This window comes from Cuculus canorus, chromosome 14 (assembly GCF_017976375.1).
Source record: "Cuculus canorus isolate bCucCan1 chromosome 14, bCucCan1.pri, whole genome shotgun sequence".
Taxonomy (NCBI): domain Eukaryota; kingdom Metazoa; phylum Chordata; class Aves; order Cuculiformes; family Cuculidae; genus Cuculus; species Cuculus canorus.
Genome location: NC_071414.1, coordinates 2,784,192 through 2,811,657, shown reverse-complemented (window position 1 = coordinate 2,811,657; position 27,466 = coordinate 2,784,192). Strand labels below are relative to the sequence as shown.

General features: G+C 46.0%; 2 protein-coding genes across 5 annotated transcripts in view; one reads left to right on the top strand and one right to left on the bottom strand.

Annotated features, from left to right (window-relative positions):
• Window positions 1-27,466, top strand: part of CTNNA1 (catenin alpha 1) — a 130,511-nt gene that overhangs the window by 55,150 nt on the left and 47,895 nt on the right. For both annotated transcript variants that reach the window (XM_054079793.1, XM_054079794.1), the window contains exons 8-9: window positions 17,738-17,818; window positions 19,020-19,172. In XM_054079793.1, the coding sequence (XP_053935768.1) occupies window positions 17,738-17,818; window positions 19,020-19,172 (234 nt within the window). The remainder of the gene's footprint in view (window positions 1-17,737; window positions 17,819-19,019; window positions 19,173-27,466) is intronic.
• Window positions 3,553-9,609, bottom strand: LRRTM2 (leucine rich repeat transmembrane neuronal 2). Of its 3 annotated transcripts, none has more exons than XM_009568193.2 (2): window positions 8,867-9,609; window positions 3,553-8,528 (listed from the first exon to the last, which is right to left on the bottom strand). In XM_009568193.2, the coding sequence occupies exons 1-2, from the start codon at window positions 8,868-8,870 to the stop codon at window positions 6,982-6,984; spliced, it is 1,551 nt and encodes a 516-aa protein (XP_009566488.1). In that variant the 5' UTR covers window positions 8,871-9,609; the 3' UTR covers window positions 3,553-6,981. The 3 variants fall into 3 exon arrangements, with proteins under 3 accessions (XP_009566488.1, XP_009566494.1, XP_053935778.1); XM_009568199.2 differs by having other exon boundaries at window positions 3,553-8,100; window positions 8,867-9,608; XM_054079803.1 differs by having other exon boundaries at window positions 3,553-8,079; window positions 8,867-9,608.

Below are 27,466 nucleotides of genomic sequence, written 5' to 3'. Positions count from 1 at the left end.
AACTGGATGATCTTTGAGGTCCCTTCCAACCCAAACTATTGTGATTCTATAAATGAGGCAGTTGGAGTAATTTTTTATTCACAGAATGATTTAGATTGGAAGGAACCTTAAAGCCCATGCAGTCCAACCTCCCTGCCCTGGGCACGGACATCCCCAACTAGATTAGACTGCTCAGAGCCACCACTTCTCTGGGCAACCTGGGCCAGGGCCTCCCCACCCTCAGAGTAAAGAATTTCTTTCAAATAACTCCCCAAGTGTGTGGTTCCTGATGTCAAGTGCAACAGAGCTTGAATTCATCATAGTACAGTTGTTTTCCTACTGTGTTCATGGTAATGAAGTGATTGATTAGGTAATGATGATTTCCTAAAGCTTTTCCTTAAGAGCTGATTACAGTAAACATGAATATTAGGGTTTGCATGGAACTCTGTCTCTTGGCGTGCATGTGCACCGCAGGAGGGAGTCAATGCTTTCCCAGAGGTGCTGCAGTTTTTAGTCCATTTGTGCAGTCCTCTCTGCTCAGGTTCTCAAGTCTCCTTTTTTTTTTTTTCAGTTGTCTTAACACAGCCTACGTTTAAAAACAAGTTGCTAGTGATGTTGACATTCCCTTGGTACAAATTGGATTGAAAGATTTTGCATAAGGTAGTCCAAATACCAGTTTTTCTCCTGTGTATCTTGCTTTTGCCTATGAAAACAACTGGGTTTGCATTGGAGATGTTTTTTATCTTAAAATTAGTCTCTCTGAGAGTTTAAGAAAATAGATTTATCACATACTGCTTTGAAGTACGAGGAGGATTTGAGAGGCAGTTGGCCAACTGACATTTAAAACCCTTGAGAACTTGTTCCAGCCAAACCTTTTGCAAAAAAAAAAAAAAGTAAATGCAGCGAAGGCGTAGTTACTGAAATGATTTTAGCTGGCAGTTCAGAGCATGTAATCATCTTGGAACAGCCTGAAACTTATTCTTTTGTTCAGCTGCTGTACCAAGGCTTTTGGGTTGTGTCCGTGAACTTGCTGCTTCTCCAAATCGGAAATCTTTCAGGTTATTGAAGCACTGTGAGTTTGAACGTTGTGTTCATCGTGGTACCTCATCTAAAGAACTTTACAGGGAGTGCATTTTCTGACGCTCCCTGGATGGCTGTGATTCAGAGCTGAAGCGGTGTCTCTAAATGATACAGACTGTTTGTCCTTGCTAAGCTCTTGGCAAGGTGGTCCTGTTGGGAACACCATGGTGCTGGCTGGCACCCTGACCACCGGCTACGGGCGGCACTCGGGGTTAGACCCAGAGCAAGCAGCACTGTGGGAGAGGGTGCTGCCACCTGTGCTCTTTCTGGTGCAGGAACTTGGGAGGCTTGGTCCCAGCAGCAGAGGGTCTGGCTTTGGTTTGGGTTGTGCTCTCTCATCTTGCATATACAAATGATTTCTGTGATTCAACAAACTTCATTGCCTACGGGAAAGCTGGGGAGGGGCTCTTTATCAGGGAGTGCAGGGATAGTATGAAGGGAAACCATTTTAAGCTGAATGAGGGGACATTTACATTAGATATTAAGCAAGAATTTCTTCACTGTGAAGGTGGGGAGGCCCTGGCTCAGGTTGCCCAGAGGAGTGGTGGCTGTCCCATCCCTGGAGGGGTTCCAGGCCAGGTTGGATGGGGCTTGGAGCCCCTGAGCCAGTGGGAGGTGTCCCTGCCCATGGCAGGGGGTTGGAACTGGATGGGCTTTGAGGTCTGTTCCAACCCAAACCGTTCCATGATTCTGTGATCTTGTTTGAGAAGAACGCGTGCAGACCAGTTCATTTATTGTAGCAAAGCAGAAAGTGGTGTATTTAATACAGTTACAACAAATGGATTGGCCCAAACCTGACTTGGGTAGTGCTGATGCTCTCTCAAACTGTAGAGGATGAGACCTGGTCCTTGTGTACTGTGATAGAATGAGCTTTTGACACCACTGTTTGAATAGGTAGGAAGGAAGAGGCAAATTCAGTTTTACAGTATACACAATTTTAATAACAAAATGTTTCTGTACACTGCACTTTGTTGTACTCCATTATTACACCCCCTCCCACCTGAAAGTGGTTCTTGAAACAGAATTTAAATACAATGCATCTAAGACTCCTCCTTTTTAATCTCTTGTTGCTAAGGGGGTAGAATAGTTCACTCATTAATGTTTTCATCATGGCAAAAATTAAAATGGGGCGGGTTTTGTTCAGTTTGTTTACAAAGGAGTGGTTGAAGGGTAGTGGGTTCAGGTTGTCACTGCTTACACCAGAGGAGCACAGGCTGCGTCGGGTTTTGCCCTTTGACAGCACCAGTTTTGCCCTGTCTGAGGCTTGATGGTGTCCAAAGCTCTATACCTTTCCCTGGATACCTCTCAAAAGGCTTCTGTACAAGGTGTTAAAAGCTGCATTTCCAGTTGACTCCGAAATGTTCCGTAAGCGCGATGGCTTTCATCGGCAAAACCTGGCACCCGTTCTAGCGTAGAGGACAGCGATGGAGACAGACGTGGGGGGGGAAGAGCTGCTGGGCAACTGCCTTTGGTTCTTGTTTCCTTGCTTGTTTCTGATTTTGGGGAGGAGAAATACTGTGTCCCTCTCTGAACTTTTAATTTTTGTGGCAAACTTCATAAGAAAGATGCAATTCAGCTTCTGGGTAGATTTCATAGGTCTGAACAGATGGGTTTTGATAGCTACGCAGATCACAAAATTAAATCAACTTTATTCTCATTAAAGCAGTACAGAAATTAACTTAGACACATTAAAAATAAGTATGTGGTGCAAATTTCTGGTTTAAAGCCATTGGATGTTTCTCATTTTGCGTATTAGCATAGGCTGCTGTCTTCTGAGGGGTAATGGGACATAAGCAGAGATGCTTTGATTTGCATCGGGCTGGGCTTATCGCTGAGAAATCAGATAACTTCTGCTTGGGGGGAAAAAGCAAACAAAATCCAACATTGATACAGCGGCATTAATTATGTTTCTGTCTGATAGGAAAGAGGAGCTCTGTGCAGAGGAGCACTTCAGCCAGAGACTGAATGCTAACCCATTTGACTCTTTACCGGGTAGTTCTAGTTGTGTGCATTCAAAGGATGATCTAATATAGAGCGACTAACGAGATGGGAACTGAAGGCATTAATTCAGACCCACTCCAGTGTGATGACTCAAAAATGGAACTTGTGCTGCTGGATTTGCATTGCACTGGCATGAGGGTGGGGAGAAGGAGAAGCTGGCTGGAGATCCGGAGGCTGGAGGAGATCTTTGGATGGGACAAGGTTCTCTGGAGCAGCAGCAGAAGTTGTCATTTCTAAAAGGCCCTGAACTTGCCTGAGGCTGTGCTGGAGTTGGTGAAGCACCTATAATGCAATATATCTGTAGAAACTGAGGCTGTGCACCAGAGGTCACGTTTGGGGAGAGCAACGTAGCAACCTTTTGTCATTAGCCAGTGCTTGCACTGAAATATGATGAATTTAGACCAAATCATTATGGGTCTTGTCCCGTAAACAAAATAAATCAGAGACTGCCTAGTAATGTAATTATTACAATACCCTCCTTGCCTGCAAGCAATTGAGAATGGAAGACAGTAACTTCTTTAAAGAAATAACTAACACAAAAATTAACAGCCTCTGTTCTCGTCCTTGTGTAGAGCAATGGCTTTGCCTGCCGCTTGTTGTCCCTCCTGAGGGAATTCAAGTTGACTTCACTGCTAGTGTTTGACATTCTGTGAGTTTTATGATACCCGTTACCCTAAATGTAATGTTTGCGGAATTGCTTTGCTTATGCCTGCAACCTGGCAACAAACAGGTTTGGAAATAGCAGACATAAACCACGGCATTTGGGAGACTGGCTGCGTAGTGTGTAGTACCGAGGGGCAAAGCAAACCGGAACGGTGCCGTGCTGGGCTGGGTCTGCTGGCCTTCCGCCTCGCCGGCTGCAAGCCAAGGCAGCACCGGTGGAAACTGGGGATACTGGTCGGGGAGAGAAGTTGGGCAGCACCAGTAGAAACTCAGGATACTGGTGGGGGAGAGAAGTTAGGAATCCAGATGTCTCTGCTTTGAGAGACACTGGAACACGCTTTAATGCTTGCAAGTTTGGTGTGAGTGGCTGGGTGGAAAAGGGGGATTTAATCCAGTGTTGCTGCGACATCTGTCTTTACTCTTTTTGGGCATCACTGTAAGCTAACAAAGATGGAGCTGGGGTGTAGGGAGAGCACCGCCGTGGGAGGAACTGAGTGCGTCAGACCCCTTCCTGTTGCTGTGTGGAAAACAGAGGTGGTGCCTTTTGAACAGTCTTGCAGCAAGGTTTCTTGCCTGGTATGGAGGAGAAAGGTGGAATTCCTTCTTCCAAATGCAGCTGAGGGCTTCAGCGGGTTCAGTATTGACATCTGATGGTTGATTGTAGCGTAGCAAGGTTATTTGGCTGCCAGTGTAATTAATGAGTTACAACTTTGTCTCTGCTGGTACCCTCCAGCTGTACATCAAAATCATTCCCCAAAGCATCTGCTTCCCGGCTTCCCCGGTGCAGACCATCGTGTCGGTGAAGGTAAGGGAGATGCACAGACAAGGTGGGCTGCTGCTGGGACAGCGATGCACGCTGCCCTGCCTGCGGCAGGGTGAAAGTTGCGACCTGGGGAAGAGCTGTGAGCACTCAACTTGTGGTGAGGAGTGAAGCGAGTTTTTCTGCAAGCAGCCAAATACCCTTTGATACCACCAAATTTTTGTATTTCTCAGCTTGGGTTTGGCCGCCTGGCTCACGTGGGAGTTAATCGGAGTATTTACTCTTTGTCCACCTGCCCTGTAGGATTTATTGTATTCAGTGAGGAATGGTAATTGATTTTTTAGGATAGGTGTAAATCAGCTCATTGTAGTCCAAACAGTAAGGAGGGTTCAGCGGAACCGTTAGGCTTCCCTGATCTTTGCTGTGAAAGTACAGAGCCACAGTGAGCACACCTAATATTTGTTTTATAGTAAGGGCACTCCTTGTAAAAGTAACGTGATGCAAATTAATATTGTCAAAACCAGTAATTGAAAAATCTTTATGTAAAACCTTAACAGAAGTCACACTTATCTTGCTATAATTGCCTCGGACGAGTTCATTTCACAACAAAACATCAAACTGTTGTATAACTGCACCCTAAATACCTCACTAAGTGGTAATACAGATAGAGAAAAGCAGAGTGAAATAGCAAACAGATTTTTATGCAGTGGTTTTTTTTTCTGTTTCAAAACTTTGCGGCATAGTTTAGTACAACACAATTAGCATACTGTAATTACTGATTCGTTCAAGATATGGCAATGCTGTGAGGAATTTCTTCTCTTCATCGCTGTGTGCTGGTAATCGTTTAACACTGCAGCATTGGACACAACACGGTTTTTAGTTATACATACATGTATATATATAATAAAAAAACTCCCATCCCTCTGGTCCTTTTAGCTTTGGTTAGAACGATAACAAGAGTTGAGCAGTTGACTTAAAAATAGTGTGATGCTTTGCAGAGCCCCCCGCGCCCCCGCCCCGTGGCTCCGAGCGCCACCGTCGCTGCATAGATCTGCAAGTATGTACAGAGTTCCCTAACAGAGCATAAGTAGCAGGATGGTACCGCTGGCTAAAGAAATCAAATCGCCCCTCGAGAAGGAGGTGCATGTGTGTGTGTGTGTGTGTATATTTATATATGATTTTTAAACAGCAAACTAATTCAGAGTCTGTCCCATCTCAAGTAAGAAACATTTTTTTTTAATGAGCTATTCTATAAACTAATCCTTTTCCTGACTTATCAAAAGATACCTCTTTCTTTATTCGAGCTGGTAAATACCTTGGATTTTGGGAGAGGAGGACAAGTGAGAGCTTATTTCAGGGGCCAATTCTGTCTCCAGAGAAACCAGCGGAGTTAGTGCATGAAAATAGGTTCAGGCAAGAGGAAGCCTTGGCTGGGGAGACGGCGAGGGACAAAGAGAGGCTTCTTCCTTCCCTCCCTCTTCTTAACCTCCTTCCCTCCCTCTTCTTAACCTCACGCTTGATATTTACTTTTAATTAAGAAAAACTTGCATTAAGGTTATTTACACATGAAAAGGTGTTGAAACGCTGTTTGTTCCTAGCGGTAAGTAATTAGCCTGGATTCATAAAAAGCAGCAAGGCAAACCAGAGAGCTTGATAAGAATTGAATGCACTTAATAGTTAGAATTGGTCTTGTTGAGCTCTCCTGAATAAGCTCCACTGCCCGCTTGGTAAGCGCCTGGAGAGCCGTTCTGCTCATTTGTGACCGTGTGAACTGCTCCTCTGCCTCTGCGAGAGCTCCATCAGGGTCTGTTCAAGCGAGCCAAACTAGGAATGCAGATGGGAAAGCTCTATTTAAAAGAATCCCAGTGGTCCCCAACACGCTTACATCCCCACCGGGGACCCTCTTTGCCTTGTTTTTTTGTTTTCCCCTGCCCACCCTACCCCCCCCCCTTTTTTTTTTTTTATACTGGAGTGAAATTATCAGGGGAGGAAAAAAAACCTTCCTCCACTGCTGCCTTTAAAGTGAGCGGAGCCAGCTGGAGCGTTTGGGATCCTCCAGCTGCAGTGGAACAAACGGAGCGTATGTCGCCCCGCAGCTCTCGGCACAGATAGCCACTATCCTTCCCCTCGGGCTGTTTGCATTGGGAAAAGCAGAATATGGAGACTTGGATATAAATGTTTACACACAGTCATATAATTACATAACATGGAACATTTTACATAGTTTGAGGTGAGCATCTTTTTCCGACTTTTCAACGTTAGGAGTGCAAGTTGAATGCAATCATTGCTTCTTTAACACTGAAAATATTATGGATTCATTTGTTTTAAAAAACTTAAAAATAAAAAATACTGCACCACTCCATAAACAATGTTTCCATTCAGTAGCTTGGAAAATTAGGCTTTATGTCAACATTTGTAAAAATTAGAATCTGATGCAGGTCCCCTACTGTTTTAAAATAGGTTACTTATCTGATTTAATCTGTGGTGACCTGTGGGTATTATACTTCACATTCTTTGTACGGCAGCTGCTGGCACTTGCACTGTCCGTAGCCGTTAATGATGATGAAGGGTCCTTCGTGGGTGGGTTCGTACTCGTTATAGGGTCCTTGGTCTGATATATTTGCCATATGCAGCCGCGTTTGGGATCGGAGCTGCCTGTGGTTTTGAATCATTGAACACTGCCTAATTCTTCTTAATGTGGGAGGGCAGCACTTCCTGGAGATGAACACTATAAAAATGATAAAAAAGAAAGAAAACAATAAAGCCATTGTTCCTGTAATTACCCTCTGAGTGAAGATGGCATTGTTTGGCTCGGGAAAATGTTCTTCAGTGGTAACGACCATGCCTGCCGTAGTTGGAACCTCTTTGTCTCCCATATGGAAATGAGAAGAGCTTATTCTTTTCGTGTACTCGGTCGTTGGAGCTGTGGACGTCGTAGCCACGGGTGTAACAACAGTCGATAAATTCCAGCAAAGCTGAAAACCATACACTGCATCCAGAATATCCTCTCCCTGGGTGTGGTCGGGGCTGTGGCAGAGGATGGAGTGCTCCCACCGACCTTGGAAGCCACTCAACCATGTGGCCAAGGCGCAGATCTTTGGGCTGCATTCCCACAGATTGCCGGAGAGGCCCACGGTGGTGAGGGATGTCAGTGAAGTTAGGATCTTGGAATCCAGAGTGGTGAGCTTGTTGTTATCCATGAGGAGGGTTTTAAGGTTAGGCATAGTTTCAAAGACGGTGAGGTCGATGGCTTTGATTTCGTTCCCAGTCAAATCGAGCTTTTCTAAGGTGCCCCAGGTCCACTCCATCCCACACGTCAAGTTGCTGATTTTGTTCCACTGCAAGAAGAGTGTGTGCAGGCTGCTCAGCCGGAGGAAGTGAGCAAAATTAATCTTCGTCAGCTGGTTGTGCTCTAGGTGAAGCTCCCTCAGCTTGATTAATCCCGCAAATCCGTTTCGAGCCAAACTTCGCAAGCGGTTTGTGCTCAAATCCAGGAACTCCAGGCTACGACAGTCCCAGAACAGGCGGACCGGGATGGTCCGCAGGGAGTTGGATCGCAAGTGCAAGGTCTGTAGCTTGCGAAGGCCGTAGAAGAGCTCGGGGTGCAGAGAGGATAACTGATTAAAAGAGAGGTCCAAATTCTGCAGGTTAAGCAGCTGGCTAAAAGTTGTGTTTGGCAAATGAAAGATTTTGTTGGAACTTAGGACTAATTCCTTAAGTTTATACAGTCCTTGAAAAGAATCTTCTCTGACTGTTGCAATTTGATTATGATCTAAGTGAAGCCAAGTAAGTTGACTGAAGCTTGCAAATTGATCCCTTTCAAGTTCAGAAATAGAATTGTGCCTCAGTGACAAACCTAGCGAGCCCTTTTCAGTGGTGTTTGGCACTGAGTGAAATCCCTGAGAGTCACAGTAAAAGAGCAGCTTCTCACAGCGACATTTTGGTGGACAAGCCAAGCCCAAGGCAGGCAGCATTTTTAAAACCATACTCATTGCATATAGTGCTGCCAGCATACGAGCCCCTAATGGCCACTTGAAATGTAAGCCTGCAGAATATAATTTAGGGAAACAACAAGATAGGATAGCCTCATCAGTACACTTGGAACAGCACGGTGGAAGATTTCACTGCAGATAACATTGCCATGCATTGCCGACAAGCTAATTGTAAATGCAAGAAACAACTTACTACGAAACACAGAACACTTGGATATTACACTTAGGCTGAGTCTTTAGCTCTATCAAGGAGGATTACAGCGTCACGATCGGCAAACATTGTTTTTTTCATAAGGTTCAGTGCAGAAAACTGTGCTCTAGCAGCTAACTGCTCCTTTAAAGCACAGCCGGGCATTCATTATACAAAGAATATAGAAATGCAGAAACTTACCCATTCTTTTGAGTACATTGGAGGTTGCATTCAGTCGTAGTTTCAGACTCAACGTGGTGAGTCTGTAAAAGGCTCTAATGCAAGATAGCCTTTGAATAATTTACTGGGCTTAGTGTCCTTTGATATTAGTGCAAAATTGAATCCACCGGGCTCTCTTGGAATATTCCATTTGAAATCGCTGGCTTGATCTCCTCTGACAGGTCTGCAGTTTTTTAAATCAACACTTAATACAAGTTTTCGTCCTCTGTGGCTGCTCAGCTGTTCAATTGAAGCTCACGTTTTCTTTTTCCGCAGCTGTGGCTTCCTTTAGTCCTAACTTGTTGATGGCAGATGGGTGGCTTATTGCTGAGAGAAGCTCCTGTAGTAGCATGAGTGCATTTACTGAAAAGCTTTTCAGGGAAGCGGTACAAGAATGGATTTGCTTATGCGCTGCGACCACACAGGGCTGTATATAGGCTGACGTCACCTGGTGACGTTCCTTTTGTTTGGGTTTTCCAGAAGCTTTACTGTTTTAAAGCATTGTGGTGCATACTGTGATCGTGTTAAAGACCACTGGTAAAGGCGGGGATGAAAAATCAGCGATAGGAGTCCTTCATCCCCAGGACAGAAAGGATCGGAGCGACTTGCACCAGCCCGCTCCCCCCTGCGTCTGTGCTGGCTGCGCTCAGCTGGCGAGGGAAGCAGCGCAGAGCTGCAGTTGGAAGTGCCTCAGTGCTGGCTGCTGCCTGTTTGCTCTTAAATATCGCTGCATTAAAGGAAGTTTTAGATGGGAAGTATGCACAGTTTGAACAGGGGATGCTGGTCGGCACCAGCTTGGCGCAGAGGTGAGAGGAATTCGGCAGCTTAAAGCTACACAGAATATCTGTGTGCGGTTGTGGTCCCTGTGCAAGTGGTGAAGGGAGAGGGCAGTCGTTTAGGTGAAGGTGGTGTGTTGGGAAGTGCAGCCCCCAGCCTGGGAGCAAAGGGCAGGGGCGAGCTTTTCCAGCCATGAGAAATTTCTGGAAAAAGCAAGGCTTCCATTAGGGCACAAGAAAAATTTAATTGGAATCCAGCTTGACAGTATGCTGTTATGAAGCTAGAAAATCTATTTTTTCCCCCAAACGGTGGCTCTTTTACTCATTTTTTCCTGGGGACCGGAGTGCAAGAGGACAGGTCGTGCAGTTGGCAGTTATCATCAGGGCTCAGAGAGGTTTGGGGGCTTTCTTGTGGTTACATTCTGGTGTTCTGAGCCCCTGGGAAAGGGAGGATGGCTCTGCCGTTAGCATCTTGCTGCAGGTAGGTCCGCAGCGGTTATCCCGTGTTGTTTAGAGTAGCAGAGATTTGCATTTGCAGGAGCCCTGCAAAGCTGGCTGTGCCGGTACAGCCGAGACGCTCTCTGGCCGGAACGTGCCCGCACAGCGTGGAGGGGCAAACGTGCTGCTATGGCTGCTTTTTACAAGTCCATTGCCCTTTGAGCTGGGACAGCTGGAACTGAAAGGAGGATAAACAGACTTCATTTCAGTTTGGGGGGGGGGGTAGGATTTTGATGTGCGTGTGCAGGAACACCTTGGGAGCAGCTGCTTTGCTCTGGCCTTGATTGGAAGATGAAGGCTTGGAGCTTCCCGCTTCAAGCGACTTGGATAAGCTTTTTGATTTTCACCTTGAGACAGAAAGCAATAATGTAGTTGAAGGCGCTTGAAAATGTTTGCTGTGTAGCAGCGAGCTATCACTTCTGGCCTCAAGATATGGAATGAGCTGAGAATAACAAACTTCTTGTGCTGATGAATGAAGATGATAAATTGTGTCGAAAGATTTTAAGCTGAAATGGCAATTTACTGTTGTTATTAAGCTTTGGTTTCTTAGAGGTACTTATTTAAATGAAGACTTGCTGGTTTCTGCCTGCTTTTCTCTCTGCTGTCCTATGGCATCACTGTAGTGGTGACTGTGGTGCTCCCTTCCTGCAGTGGGCTGTCCCGTCCGGAGCAAACTGAAGTGGAGCGCTAAGGGAAAAGAAAAGGGATGGAGAGGGGCTGCATCCAAAGCAGTGGGACCAGCAGGGTGAGGAAGGGGATTCTGCCTCTCTACTCTGCGCTAGTGAGACCCCACCTGGAGCCCTTCATTCAGTTCTGGTGTCCTTGGCACAGGAAGGACATGAAACTGTTGGAGCGAGTCCAGAGGAGGCCACAGAGATGATGTGAGGGCTGGAGCATCTTCCATACAAGGACAGGCTGAGAGAGTTGGGGTTGTTCAGGCTGGAGAAGAGAAGGCTACAGGGAGACCTTAGAGCAGCTTCCAGTGCTGAAAGGGGCTCCAGGAAGCTGGGGAGGGGCTCTGGATCAGGGAGTGCAGGGATCAGAGGAGGGGGAATGGTTTTGATCTGAAAGAGGGGAGATTGAGATGGGATCTTGGGAAGCAATGTTTTATTGAGGGTGGTGAGGCCCTGGCCCAGGTTGCCCAGAGCAGTGGTGGCTGCCGAATCCCTGGAGGTGTTCCAGGCCAGGTTGGATGGAGCTTGGAGCAACCTGATCCAGTAGGAGGTGTCCTTGCCCATGGCAAGGATTGGAACTGGATGGGCTCTAGGTCCCTTCCAATGCAAGCCATTCCACGATTCTATGAGAATTTGAACTCTTCAAAAACAAGCCAAAGAAAAACCTTAAACCCACCCCCAAAAAACCAAAGCAACCCCCCCACCCCAGCCTCTCAGGACCGCAACTGTTTTTAATGATAAAGCCAAATTGGAAGTGCTGGATAAACTTATTCAATTGCTCCACCATAGTAGATGTTTTCACATTTGCTCTAAAGTGAAAGAAATTCTTGCAAAGAAAGTGCATAAACTGATTTGAAGTGTTTCTTCACATTTTATGTTCACTATATGAAAAGCACAAGAGCTGTAATCCAGGCTTCGCTGTCCTTTGCCAGCCACCTGATGGACCCTCCGTACCCTCCTCTGGGTACCTGTGGATGGCTTTCTGGAGCTGCTGAGCCAGTGCAAAGTCCCAATCACTTCTGTTGGTTTGAATTTTAACAACATTTAAATACAGTAACACTAAAAAATGACGTACACAAGGGTGCAGTTAATAAAACACCAGCTTTAAGGTCAAACACTGCTCCTCTCCTGTGCTGCCTCTTTTCACTGTTACCAGGAGGCTGAATTTAGGTATCTTATGGAAACGTCTTGCTTTTTTGCCTCGGTATCTGTCGGTAGGTTCCTCCCACATTAAGATTGTGTAATTTGGCACAGAATTTAGAGTTAATGTTCAAACATGGTAAGTTGCTTCCTTTCTAGAGCTCTCCACTCTTTGGCCCATAACCAAACAAGGGCTATTTAGCACCTTGCCAGCGAGTTTCCTGTTTGGGAAACTGTTAACGCGAACTTTATGGGCGCTTCTCTTAGCAAAACGTGGTTTTATGTGCACTTGTCGTGAGATAACAGCTACTACCACAAGCGAGCATCTGATCCTCTTTAGTCTGGAGCTCTGCGGTATATATAATATTTATGTTGTTCCTTGGGAGCTGCCTGGGGTGTCAAGGTGCAATGGGCTGGGAATAAACCCCAGCTGCCCGCAAAACTGACACGATTGCGTTTCATCTGAGGCTGAAAGCTTGCTTGCATGCCAAGGAAAACCATGTACGAGTTCCATATGGGGACTCCTGCCACAATGGGTGCTTTGAAGTGACAGCGCGGATCATCACATGCAACACGGAGAGGAATGATGGCATGTCTGCCTCGGGAATAAGCTTGCCAGGGCCAAATAACCCTCTTGGGGGCTTCTCCCTTGCCCCGCAGCAGCAAGAGAACTGGTTTTCCTGTGGAGAAGTAGAATTGCACCTTGAGGCTAGCGTTGTCATTTAGTTAGGCTGACATCTTGTGGAAGCCTTCTTAGTGGATTAAGAACAGCAAATAGGCTAATTTTACTTGATATAGACATGGGCTGCTTGACTTTTTTGTGCTGTGGGCTGGGAGGACGGCAAGCCCTGGTGGAGCAGGCGAAGCTGGCACAACCAGGGGTTGAAACCAGGCGCGTGGCACCATGAGAACAGGCAGCTCGCCCTTCTGCCTGCGGAAATGATTGCGTTAATTTTTGCTGGACTTTGTTGCATTGGGATCATGGGCGTATTTGCTGCTATTTTGCTCATTCCATGTCAGGCTGTTGGGCAAAGGAGATGAGTACAGGCATGTGGCTGTAGCATTTCTGTGCACGTGTAGATTCACATAATCGTTAAGGCTGGAAAAGATCATCCATTCCAACCTTCAGCCCAACATCGCTGTGCCTTCTAAACCATGTCCTGAAGTGCCACAGCCACATGTTTTGTGAACCCCTCCAGAGATGGAGACTCCAGCCCTGCCCTGGGCAGCCTCTGCCAGGGCTTCACCACTCTTTCAGTAAAGAAATTTTCCCTCTATCCAACCTAAACCTCCTCTGGCACAACTTGAGGCCATTTCCTCTCATCCTGTCACTTGTTTCTTGGGAGAAGAGCCCAGCACCCACCTCTCCACAACCTCCTTTCAGGAGCTGCAGAGAGCGATGAGGTCTCCCCTCAGCCTCCTCTTCTCCAGGCTAAACAGCCCCAGGGCCCTCAGCTGCTCCCAGAACTCCTGGGCCCCAGCCCCTTCCCCAGCTCCATTCCTCTTCTCTGGATGCGCTCCAGCCCCTGCACTTGGCACTGGTGAGGCTGCGCTGCAAATCCTGGGTTCACTGTTGGATCCCTCCCTACAAGAAGGATATTCAGGGGCTGGAGCACGTATGGAGAAGGGAAATGGAGCTGGGGAAGTTTGGAGAACAAGCGTCGTGTGAGGAAGCTGAGGGAATTGGAGCGGTTTTTCCTGGAGAAGAGGAGGCTTAAGGGAGACCTCATCACTGTCTACAACTGCCTGAAGGGAAGGTTGTGGTGTGGTGAGTGTTGGTCTCCTCTCACAAGTGAGAGGCAATAGGATGGGAAGAAATGGCCTCAAGTTGAGCCAGGGGAGGTTCAGGTTAGACATCAGGAAAAATTTCTTCACAGTAAGGGTTCTCAAGCACTGGCAAAGGCTGCCCAGGGAGGTGGTGGAGTCCCCATCCCTGGAGATGTCTAAAAGATGAGGTGCTCAGGGATCTGGTTTAGTAGTGGACAGGTATGGTTGGACTTAATCTCAAAGGTCTTTTCCAACCAAACTATTCCATCACTCTTTGACATCTGGGTGCTGATCTGGGGAGGAGGAATGCCAGGCACTGCCAGGGTTGGTGTGCTGTGGGGGCTGGTGCTGGGCAGGAGGCTCGGTTTCACTCTCTCTCTGTGGTCTTAGCTTAACCTAAACTGATGATGAACCATTGAGGTTACCAATGGAAAGTTTTGATGTTCAACTATAAAAACATGGCTTTGTGTAACTTGCTGTAGTAGGTGCACTGCCTATCCTGGTTGCTGTGAGATAGCGTTCGTGCACTGCCACCACTGTGCTCTGTTGCCTTTAAAAATCAGTTGGGGTTGGATTTTAACATTGGTAGCTGTGGTGAAAACATGGCTTAGGTTGTTTTCTTTTTTAATTCTGGTGGCAGGTCTACAAAGAGAATGCTTTATGCTCCCCATATACAAATCCCCTTTCTTTGCTTTAAGTGATTAACCCCCAGCCCTGGTGGAGGTAGCTGTGTGAGCTGGAACAGCAAGGGTGCGACGGCGGCTTGCTTGTATTGATTTCCAAGCAAGGCAGCGATAGTGGTGGAAGAGCAGGGATTACGGAGAGTTGGGGAAACGAGAACAATTTTTAACACCAATTCTAGCCTCTTTGATAAAGATCTGATTTAATTTAAAGTAAATTTTCAGTGTGGGTAAATGTATTATCCACAATACTGGACAGAGCTGTGATATCATATTGCAAAATGACCGATACGGTCAACGTGACCCTGTTAAATCCACTGAATCTATTAGCTGCCTACTGTACAGCCGGTGGCTGCAGGGCTCGCCAGTCCCTCGGCAGAGTTCTGTGCTGAATATCTAACCATCTTATTAGGAGCCTGAACACTCGGGTTTTACTCTTGAGTCCTTCTGATCCCATGCGGAAGAGAAGCCGATAGCTGGGATATATGATGCTGCTGGGCTGTCGGTTGACTCCTCAGGGGAAGTCTGGGCTAGAAACAAGGACTGATTTTTTAATAGTAAGGGTAATTAGTTACTGGAACAAATTACCCACAGATGGTAAACTTGAAATCTTTAAAACATGAGTTATTGCTTGAGAGAGAGAGAGACTAGCTCAAACAGGACGGGTTGAGCTGTAGGGTGGAACTAGTGGATAAAATCTGAGAGACTTGGGTGTGTGGGAGCCTGGACAAAGTGACTGTGCTTAAGGATGGTCTTCAGCATTTTTACTTGCCCTGAAGGCTTTATGCAGTTCTTCATGTGCTCCAGTGACCACTGTCCCGCTACCTGCCTCCACTTGGACCTAGCGGACTGTAACTGGTCCCACAGCTAGTGGTTTATGCTTCTGTTTCTACAAAGAAAGGTCAAGAGACTTCCGATGGGCAGAACGTGGTCAAGACCTTGATTAGAATTGACTGTGATGATCTAAGGTATAAATGACGATGGGATCTCTGTAGCTACAGAGGTGTAGGCATCTGTCATGTTCCCTGCTGCACGAGCCTTAATGAAGAGCTGAGTTAGTAGCTGTATGTGCTAACTCGTTAAATTACTACAGCTAAATTAGCGGAGTGTTCAATGCTGCAACCTTCAGAAGGAAATTCTGTTAACGTTTTTGACAAGCTTCGGTACATTTTTTCATGCCAACAAGGTGGACGTAAACTGGAGCTGCCTTGCTAATATCTAATGGGTTTAGATTTTACAGCCCTGTCTGTGCTGATGTGTGGTGTCGCTTAACGGGAGCAGATCACCAGCATGGAATCAGTGCTGCTGAGGGTCTAATGTACACAGTGCGTGCTTCTGGGGACACGTTACGTAGGACGGGCTGTGGTCAGGTCTCACGAACTGAATATCCATTAGTGGAAGCCATCTCTTGGCTTTCCTCTCATCCCAGAGACATCTGGTCCTCATGCACCAAGGCTGCTCGGGGCTGTGAAGCCCGGGAGAACAAAGTGGAAGTGATGGGTGGACTTGCTTCAAAAGCCTGATCCTGCTTCGCCTTGAAATGGTAATGTAGGGGCACCCAGGGAGAAGTAAAATGGCACTTCTTGGAACAGCTGAATGTTCAGCTTTCTACATAATAGATGAGTGTATATCTTAGACCCAAAGTTATTCCTGGACCTCCCTGCCGTGTCCAGGGGATGCCTTGGGTTCGTTGCAGTGGTCACGTTGCAGTAGGTGAAGTGATGTGCGAGCAGCAGAAAGCACCGGCAGCTGCAATCACAGGTTCATGTCTCAGAGTTCAGACTGTGCAGTGCCGCTGGCGAGTTTTGGCTCTTGGGGTGAATCGCCCGCTGCAGGGGGGACAGGCAGCACCCACCTTCCCCGCGCACCGGGACCTGCGGCTGGGGACAACCGACTCAGCGTGAGCAGAACAGCGGCCTCCCAGCCTGCCCGCGCTTCAGTGTTCATGTCTGCTGAGCACCAGGACAGGCAGCTCTTCAATCAATAAGTAGCATTAATCTTCACTTTATTTAGAGACTTCAGCTTTGATTTCTGAACGTGGAGTGAAGAGCGGGCCAACACCAGGTCTGCTGAAGCTGCAGCGCAGTCAGAACAAGCTCCTGGTTTTAATTGCAGTCACTTCTCAGTTACTTTTTCTGATGAGAATCAAATTACTTGATCAGGGAGGTGACAAATCTTCAATATTTCATTAAACTGTAATGACTTTACAACATCCTAATCCTCCTCCCTCCCCAGTTTTGCTCAATTTTTGTTTCTGCTGTGGAGAGCAGACTCAATGTTTTGGATTCAGGGCTGCCCACCCAGGTATTTCAAACCCGTGTGGAGCTCTGATAACTGGCATACCCTCACTTCAGTGCTGCTAAATGGCTTTTCTTCTCAACAGGATAATTATATTGATCGTGGCTTAGAACTTCAGAAATGGAATTGTGGTTGCATAAAGAAAACCCTAATGTAAGCTACGTTATACAGAGGCAACTCCCAGCAAACCCAGACCACTACCATTGTTCTAATGCTTCCAGTTTGGTACAAATGAGGATGTTTTTGACCCAGTGTCTGCTGAAAAAGAGGAGCTGTCACTGCTTCTTGGCCCCTTGCCCTCTCTTTAACAACAGGGCTGTGTGGAACTTGCTGTGTCGAAGCTTGGCGAAACTCAGCTCTCGGCGGGTGGGCCTGAATACTTCCATGAAACGTTGGATTTCATCCCTGACCAAGGTTTTGTAAGGATTTTACTTTTAAGATAATTGATTTTTGGTTTCTGCCTGCCTTCTAGAGAGCAGCGCTCCGTGACAGCTCAGTGTGGAGGTGTGTAAGCACTGTGGTACGGGGTGTGCAACCCTTTGGACCGTGCTCATCCCTGCAGGATGAAGCGTCGTGTGCGATGTTGGTGTGCAATCTGCCAGCCTCGGGCAATCTCAGAGGCTGAAGCTGTAGGAGATCAAGAGTTGAATCAGGGTTATTCTGGGCTCAATGCATTGCTGGATGCGTGGGGGTTGACGGAGCTGGCAGGAAAGAGAAATCTAGAACTCAGGGGCTGAACATGGTCTCCGGCTGATGAGGAGCAAAAAGATGTCCAGGTTTATAAAACCATCCTTTCCTTCTGAAAGAGTGTTATGTGTAAAATCTTACAATGTGTGATGTTCCTGTACTGCCCAAACCAACTAGGAGGAGAGCATTTATCAGAGACTTGGAAACTATTCTCTTAGTGTGCAGAATTCACTGTGAATAACCCAAAAATAAAAAAGAAGCTGGTAGTGTGCTTGAATGTTTTTATTCTGAGACCTCGAATACCCGTTTACCACTTTGTCTTTTGTTTTCCAGGCTGGACGCAAAGAAAGAAGTGATGCACTGAACTCTGCGATTGATAAAATGACCAAAAAGACTAGGGACTTGCGCAGACAGGTAATTAATGTAGAAAGCTGATTCTTGTTGAGACAGATGAGTGCAGTCCTGTGTGTCTGCCCTCTGGTCCGGAGGAGAGCATGGAGATGATCCAAGGGCTGGAGTGTCTCGCATGCGAGGACAGGCTGAGAGAGTTGGGGTTGTTCAGCCTGGAGAAGAGAAGGCTGCGGGGAGACCCTAGAGCAGCTTCCAGTACTGAAAGGGGCTGCAGGAAAGCTGGGGAGGGGCTCTGGATCAGGGATTGCAAAGTTGGGACAAGGAGGGAGAGTTTTCATCTGATAGAGGGGAGATTGAGATGAGATTTTAGGGAGAAATGTTTTGCTCCGAGGTTGCCTAGAGAAGCCATGGCTACCCCATCCCTGGAAGTGTTCAAGGCCAGGTTGGATGGGGCTTGGAGCAACCTGATCCAGTGGGAGGTGTTGCTGCCTGTGGGAGGGGTTGGAACTGGATGGGCTTTGAGGTCCCTTCCAACCCAAACTATCCCGTGGTTCTATGATTTGTTTCCAATGGGCAGCAGACTTGCCTGCTCATATTCAGTGAATTTAAAGCTAGAAGCTTCCACTGCCCACGTCACAGGGAAGAATGGGGTAGAAATACAATCCTCTGTTAACTGTGAAATAAAGATTTTGGTCTCTTCATTATCCTTGTGGCAAGAGAGATTTAAAATAGCCCCTCACATTTTATGGATTTTGAAGATAATGAGGTATGGTTTGTAATTCTGACTGCATTCATCTCAGAGAGCCTATTTTCTTGGTGAACTGCGTTTATGTAACATCAGCCTTTTGTCTGTTTGGTTTTTAAAGCAGTGTATTCCCCATCTCAACTGAATGTGAACATGGATCAAGTTTGTTGAAAACTGTTTTTCTTCTAGTAGCAAAATAAAAAGTGAAATCAGTGTGTTGTTTAATCAGCTGAGGGAAAGCGGCAAATTTACTCAGACAAAACCAATATGAGCTGCTAAATCAATATTTGTGGCCAAACTGGTGACTTGCACTTACATAACTAATCCATTTTTTTAAGGAGATTTAATTTAAATTGAAGCAAAAAGTGTAGACAAGACGCAGCGCAGGGAAAGCCTCGGTCACACAAAGGGAAAGGGATCAACGACAAAAGTGCTGAAGCTTTATGTATTAATACAGTGAAAGGGAAACAGCAGTGGAAAGCTACTGGAAAGTAATGCGTTCTTTTGTTTGTATTTCAGCTCCGCAAAGCTGTTATGGACCATGTCTCAGACTCTTTTCTGGAAACAAACGTTCCACTTTTGGTATTGATTGAAGCTGCCAAGAATGGGAACGAAAAAGAAGTGAAAGAATATGCGCAGGTTTTCCGTGAACATGCCAACAAACTGATTGAGGTAAGAGGCTACAAATTAAAGTTAAATTATCACTAGCTAAATTAAGGCAAGAGTAGGCAAAACACATTTTTCAGTTCTGTAATGGATTTGCTTTGAAAATTTTATTTTAACTGACTTAAATACAATTTAATATTTAAATGATAAAAGATGTTAAGCGTATCAAGAAGCAGCAGCTACTGTTACATAGCCCCTGTGGGTTTCGATATTCTACAGTGTGAGGATACTCTGCCGTTACCTTTGCTTGCTTCATCGCTTGGAGCTGGTGCTGTGGAGTAAGGGAGACGGGGGAACAACTGCCCGGCTGCGCAGTTTGACCCTTGCTTGAAGCCTGCAGGCTCTTTCATTTCAGTAAAATACCAGTGAATATAAACAGACCTTTTATGTGAAACTTTTCAAATGAAAACCTGTTTGTGTGTTTGTAAAGAGCAAACAACAGACAAACAGAAAAGTCTCAGTAACAGCAAAATTGATCCCTGCTGCCTATTAATAATAAAAAAACCAAGGCTCTCAAAGTGCTGTTTCTCAAGGCTAAAGCAAATGTGTGGCAAGATCAGCTTCAACAGGACTGGCCTGTCCTAACTGAGATGCATTAGCTGTCATTGGTCTGCTATTAAAGGTAATAGTTTTCCAGCAGAGAGTGCAGTTACAAAGAACCAGGTAGGTTCATACCCTGTATTTGTGGATACATCCCAGGAACCTTATCCTCTTGCCGTTGTTTTCACATGCGATTTGTGTGCCTGTTGATGCTAAATGGCAAGGAACAAACATCTGTACGTTTTGTTGAAGAGACATGCCACTAGGAATAAGCTTCAAAAGCTCCTCCTGTGCACTGCGGTGCTCTTTGAGGCACCGGCCAGTGCCTGCGCTGAACGCCTGCAGCTGCCCGGGAACAGTCGGGTACCGGTTAGGGTGGTTTTGCTCTCCTGATATCACTGTTATTAATAATTGCATCCATGTATCTCTTGGGCTCATCGGGAATGCTTAACACAACTGGACAGATTTCAGTTATTCAAGAATAAGACTTAGCCAGCATCGGTAAAAGTAGTTTCTGACTCTTGGTCAGTATCTTCCCTTTTCTTAAAGCCCTACAAGCTCTGAGTGCAGTGAGCAGCTGCCCCTGAGTCTGGGGTGCATCGAGCTGCTCCAGCTCTGAGTTGCTGTCTAAGTAATGAAAACCTGTAATTCTTCAAAAGTATCTGTTTTTCACCTTTGGCCTGCTGTGTCTCAGTGTAAATGCCATCTCCATATAGTTTCAAAGTTATTTTATTTTAAATTTTCAGTTGCTAATCTCATCTGACAAAGCAGCAGGCGGCAGACAGCGCTGCTGTGCCCTGCCGTGGCAGCAGGACGCGGCCGTGCAGGTGCGGTACTGGGAGCACTTTGAGGCGGGTCTTGTCTAAAGCCTCCCTTCTCCATGTTTCAAGTCTAATTTATCTAGACAATTATTTTAGGGCTTGTTTACAGGAGAAGTTGAGTGGCATAACAAATATTGGTGCCTATTCTGCTGTAGTCTGCCACCTCCTCAGTGGATGTGGGGTGTCTGCACTCGGAGTTTATCAGGATAATTACAGAGCAGTAGTTGCACTGCTCTGGCAACGAGCTTCCCTCCCAACCTTGCTAGGTGAGCCTGTTCTCCCGGCTCCTTTGGAATACACGTGCCATCTGAAAAGCAACAGGGGGCTGTCCTCACTGACATGAAAGAGTGGCTTTTACTGACCTTACCTTGTGTGCAAAATGCCAAGCTGCAAATGAGTTTTACAGAACCTCTATTCAACCAAACAGCCTGTCTTTCTTGAAAGACTATTCCCCTGAAAGTATGCATTAAACAATATTTCTGACTGGCATCAAAAGGTTCTGCTAAAATGATATGCTGCTGCAACAAGTTTTTGAAGGCTTGCTTATTGCTTTTGCTGTCTAAAATGTAACTATGGCTGTAGAGTAGTGTGATCTAGATGGCTTATAAACCTCTTCCATGAATGCAGGTGGATCGATATATAGGCTTAGCTTTGACAGAGGGTAATAGTACTTCTGCCAAGCCCTTGTCTCCGGGGGATAGAGCGAGCACGGAGTCGTGTGCGATGTCACATTTGCGCAGTGAAGGGCAGCACGTTGGGGTGGGTTGCACTTAGTGTCTTGGTGTGTGTCTCTGCCGGAATGGAAAGGGCTGTTTGCAAGCTCCCATATCATTCTGCTCTTGGGCAGAAACTGGTACGCAAGTAGAATCATAGAAAAGTCAGGGTTGGAAGGGACCTTAAAAGATCATCCAGTTCCAACCCCCCTGCCATGGGCAGGGACACCTCCCACTGGCTCAGGGTGCCCAAGGTCCATCCACCCTGGCCTTGAACACCTCCAGGGATGGGGCAGCCACAACCTCCCTTGGCAACCTGTTCCAGTGTCTCACCGCTCTCATGGTGAAGAAATTCTTCCTTATGTCCAGTCTAAATTTGCCCCTCTCTAGTTTATACCCACTTTCCCTCATCCTGTCATCGCCACAAGCCTTTATGATTAGTCCCTCTCCAGGTACCTGGAGAAACAATAAACGATTATGTAAGAGCGGAGCAAAAGGTACTCCACATGGGAGATGAGGAGTGATTGCTTCCTCCTGTCTGCAGTGGCAGAGGTGTGCCAGGAGTGCATCGTAACTGCCCTTCGAAACGCCGCCGAGTGACTCACCGTCCGGTGTGACAAACAGCTGCAGTGCAGAACGGAGCTGTGCTGTGTGTGACGCTGGGACGGACAGGCTCCGGTGGCCCAGATGTAGAACGTGTCCTTGCCTTTAATGCTAAGGGTGGGGAGAAGCGCACGTAAGAGGCCTGCTCTGCGCTAGGTAGCTAGCCAGCTCCCTGCCCGAGGACTTTTAGAATCGTAGAATCACTGGGTTGGAAAAGACCTCTTGGATCATCAGTCCAGCCATTCCTATTTGCCACTGAACCATGTCCCTGAGCACCTCCTCTACCTGTCTTTTAAATACCCCCAGGGATAATGACTCAACCACCTCCCTGGGCAGGTTTTACACCCTGGAGTTGGTACACCTTTGTCCTGTGAGCTGGAGGAGTCAGTGCTGCTCTCCTGAGGGACCAACCACCAGAGAGGACTGTGGTGTTTATATATGGGTAGTTTTGGACACTGAATTTTGCAGGTGTCAGTAACACAGGAGGAGTGATGGTGCCGATTCTTCCCCAGGTTAATGTGGGCAGTTGCTGCTGCCGCAGTGCAGAAGTGTTTCCAGACCCTCCAAGTAGCTTTAAAAAGATGCAAGCACATGATTTGCATGATTTTACTTTGAAATGTTGCCTTCTTGGCATCGGGGCACTGTCTGCTTTCTGGTTCTTAAGTCCAGGCAGCCAGATTTGACCAAAAGGTGTAGTAACCACACAAATCTGATTTCCCTGCTGAGTCTGTACCCTCCAGAGAAACCATACCAAAGCCCTGTCCCATACGGCTTCCACCTGATTTATTTCTACATTGTAAAGCACTAACCCCCTTATTCTGCCTCTTGACAACTGAGCAGTGGTAAAACAGTAAAAGGAGACTTGTCCCAGTTGAATAATACATTTCAAAGACAGCTTTTAAAACTGCTCTGTGCTAACAGTGCATTAACTAACACGCTCTCCCCCTGAATTTTGGTAAAGGAGTTTAATTCAGGAATTGAGAAGCCAATTTAAATGCAGCACACAGGAATAACAGAAGAGACAGCATTTTGGGAACTGGTGTTGTATGAAGTTAAATTCACTTGTGTGCTATGAAAGTCCTTCCTGATTTACAGGTTGTGGTCCCTACTTCCAAGGCAGCTTGGCGTGGGCATCCTTAGATTTAATATTTATCCCTAGCAGATAAAAGATTGTCCTGCAGCACTTTGAGTGATGTCACTGAGCACCACGCTGACTTTTTGTTCATCCCGGTCTGTGAAGGAAGCTTCTGCCTTTGTACGGCTCGCTCTAGTCACTGCCATGGCACTCTGGCTGGTCCCTGACAAGGGAGAAAGCCATGAATGCTAAGGATGAACTGCCCTATGGTACTGAGTGCTTTAGGAAAATAAAAATCAGGTTGCCTGTTTGTCACTGTTCTGTACTGTGTAGTTCTCAGACCTTTAAGAAATGAGGTTGTTACAAGGTAGATGAGGACAGAGCCCAGGTTCAAAGTTCGCAGTAGCTGTTTGCCAGTTCCTTTTGAAAAGAGAGAGTTTGGAATTCCTTAAAAAACAGCCAATAATCTCATCTTATTCTGGAACCCAGGACCCCTGTGTCAAATATTTCTCTCCAGTTTTTTTTTAAGTCTCTTTGTTGGAGAAACTTTGGTGAGATCTGGGAGGTGAAAGCTCGCAGTGATGTTCCATAACCATCATTTTTTTCTCCCAATTGCTTTAGTTTATCTGAAAAGGCCACTCTGTGCCTTTTCGTAATGCGCTGGGTTGTATCTTGCATATGGAGAGATGATTTTCTCATCTTCAGTGAAAACCCATGAACAGATGCAGGCTGCAAATTTATTTGCTTGGAAAGAATCACATTTGGGCACTTGCAACTCCATAAGCTCTCCGTAGCCTCTCAAGCTGACGGTTCCCCTTCTGCTGCCCTAATTGTCTCACCCGATATCCCGAGGTGATTCTTCAGACCTCAACCTAAAAATACCACTCCAAAAGCCCAAAACCTGGCACACTTGCAGCATTTTATTGCAATTTATCCTGATTTGCCCACAGTTGTAGCCTATATAGTTTTCAGAGAGCATAACAGCTGCTGTTTTTTTACATGTGAAAAGCTTTTAGACAGATCTGAAGTGATTAAAACACAGCTTACATTTAAAATAGTGCAGCAAAGGGTCTGAAAAACTGAGACTTGCCTGTCCTGTGTTCCTGAGGCGTGACTCGCCTGGGCACAGCCAGTTATCTTTCTGATAAAGGCATGTACTCAGTCACTTGTGCACCTTATACCTTTATCAGAAACAACGCATGGAATGGAAATATCCAGCAGATCTAGAAATAAATCGGATCAGGCAAGATTATCCCTTGTATGTCTGTTAGACCCTTGACTTGCAAAGTTGATGCAAAATTTATAGAACTGTTGTCTGTGGAGATGGGATTGGGCAGGCTTTGTTCATTCATAGAATGGTAGAATCATGGAATGGTTTGTGTTGGAAGGGACCTCAAAGCCCATCCAGTCCCGCCCCTGCCATGGGTAGGGACAGCTCCCACTGGATCAGGGGCTCCAAACCCCATCCAACCTGGCCTGGAACCCCTCCAGGGATGGGGCAGCCACCACTGCTCTGGGCAGCCTGGGACAGGGCCTCCCCACCCTCACAGCAAAACATTTCTTCCCAATAATTGATCTAAATCTTCCCTCTTCCAGTTTAAATATTCTTCCATTCTTTAATTACCACCTTCTTTCGTTCTTTAAATATTCTTTCTTCAGGTTTGCCACCAGAGGTTTGTGTCATTTTGGAAAGACAGAGATGCTGCGTCTTGGGTAAAATGTGCAGACAAGCACTTGACGCCCAAATCAAATATTGACTTGAAAAGCTTTTCTGAATCTTTGGGTACATTAATCTCTCTAAATGCAGCATTTCCCAGGCTCGGGTCGCTTTCAGTCATTACCACGGTATCTGGGCACGTATTTGTCCTGTTCAGGAGGCTAATTTACATCAGCAGGTTGGAATCTGCCGACTCAAATTTGTCTCTTCCTTGCTTTTATTTTGAAGGTAATTATGTATTACAAGAGACATAGCCATGTGCTATGATTTGGGGAAGAGAGGCAGAGTTAGTTCAGCTCAAGAGTAATTTCCCATTTTAAGATGGAAAGCGAAATGCCTCTTCCGAAGCACGACTACGTTTTCCATAATTTTTCTATAGCCAACCTTGGCAGCAATTTAAAACAAATGTCTTCAGTAAATGACCAGTATAACTCTAATGTGCCCTCCAAAAGCCTGACACTCTTCAAGAACCGATGCACTTTCCTTGTAAGTCATTTTATTAGTCAACTAATTCATAAATAAATTAAATTCTGCTCGTAGAACATGCCTTCGTTACATTCACGATCGGTAAAGCAGGAAAGCCTCAGCAGAAAAAAAAGTTCCTCCGTTTTCCAACAAAACTGGATATACAAATTTAATAGATCATACATAAATAAAGGCAAGTGACCTTTTAATATGATAACTTTTGTTCTTGCAAGGGCTTTTTTAGGCCAATCTTCTAATGCTGCAACAAATTATGTATGAAAGTGTTCGTAAAATGCTAGTACAGATTCAAAATCATGTTCAAAGAGGAGTAAGAGCCTGCAGATAATCCTTCTATCCCAATTTCATTGTAGGTACGTATGGGAGAAGCAAGGTAGTCAGTGATCTGACAGTGAAAGTGATGGGAAAGATCATAGAGAACAGAATGTCCTGAGTTGGAAGGATCCCACAAGGACCATCGAGTCCAACTCCTGTCCCTGCGCAGCACAACCCCAACATTCACACTGTGGAGCTGAGGGCATTGGCCAAATGCTTCTGCAATATCATCAGTCTTGGTGCCGTGACTGCTTCCCTGGGATCTGTTCCAGTGCTCCACCACGCTCTGGGGGCAGAACTTTCTCCTAATGTCCAACCTAACCCTCCCCTGGCATCTTCCTGCCATTCCCTTGTGCCCTGTCATTGGTCACCAGAGAGAAGAGCTCAGCGCCTGCTCCTCCTCCATCCCTTGTGAGGAAGCTGCAGCCCACAGCGAGGTCTCCCCTAAATCTCCTCCAGGCTGAATTGAGGATGAATTTGAATCCTCACAGATCTGAGCAGCAGTCGGGGTGTTTGGAGACATACTTCTGTTTGAAACTCACCCCAGTTAGCTGCGGCTCCATGGAGGAGAGGCGTTGCTCCATACCATTCCCACAGGAGCAGTTGTTACGTCGGTTGATTGTTGAGTATGGGGCTTCGTCTTTAAATGGACCAGGGGAGATGTGAAAGGTGTAGGAGTTGGAGGTGAATATGATTAGGCTTTGGAAAAGTGTATAAACTCTAGAACCAGCCCTGTATTTACTCCGTTCCTCTCTTCTTTGGAAATACAGAAAATTTGGGGAAGGGGAGATCAGTAAAAGAGGTCAGGCAGTACAAGTGCAGTTGAGTGTGGGTGCTGTTGACGTGATGTCTTCATAGGCGGGTAAAAAAGCAATAGAGTCCTGGCCTATTTTATTTTCCAGATATTTCAGTCTGAATTTCCACAGCATTTTTAAGTAGCTTTTTGGATACAGCTTTTATAGATATGCTATGAATGTTTTAATTTGATATGTAACTAAAAGCCTCAATGCACGTCTGGATTTTCATCATCTCTGTCATCAGCCATATGGGAATATTGGTCAGGTAGTGTCGGCAAGGAGTTGCCTGAAGTCTGCGTACCGTTTATTCCTCTTACTATCTTGTTGCCTTCTTCAAGAGCATGATGCGCTTTGAATTTCCATTAAACTTGCCATGAACAGTTTTCTGAATCTCCAAAACCTGCCTTAAACAGCTAATAATGGGCACTACATTGAAAGCCTTTAGTAGGATCATAATACTGCGTACTGAGCGATAAGCAAAATGAGATAGGAAAGAATTGTGATTTCCATTTCGATAAACATAGAGGTTTGTTTGGATAAGGGTAATTGTTCAGGTACTATCCAGATATTGCTCCTAGAAACACTTCTGTTTTAAAGAAAAGCAGTTGTGTTGCTAAGGCACATCTGAGAGAAGGCTTTGCTTTCAAAGTTTTAGCTGAAACTCAGCTCTACATTACATACCAGTGGTGTGATTTCTGTCATGGCAGCTCAAATTGACTGGTATAACTAATGTGTTTTGTTCTTATAACAACATTTTATCACTTTAGCTTGTTTGTCTGAGGAAGGAATAGTTCCCGTGCCAATAGCTACATCTGCTGCTCCAGCTGCATCTCTGAGGGGCACAGTGCCCACGTAGCACACTGCTAGTCCTTTACCAGCTCCAGTCTGTAGAAAGGATAATCCACCAGTCTGGGAACAAAGGTATTTTTGCCCTGCTGGCACTCCACTGCTGTGGATATATTTTATGCTATAGGTGTATTAGTACCTTTCAAATACCTCTTCCCCCATCTCTGACTGGAAACCTTTCCGGTTTGAGGGAGAAATGCTCTGCCTTCTGCACTCGCCGCTTGGGGTGTGCAGCCCAGTTTCGTTTGTCAGGATGCACAAATTCTGGTTTGGCCCAGATGTCTGCAAAACTTCTCTTCTTTATGAAGCCTTGACAGCGTGTAAGGTTGTGCTCTGTTGGAGGAAGAAGTTTCGTCCAGGTACAGAAAGAGCTCGTCGACACTGAGCAGA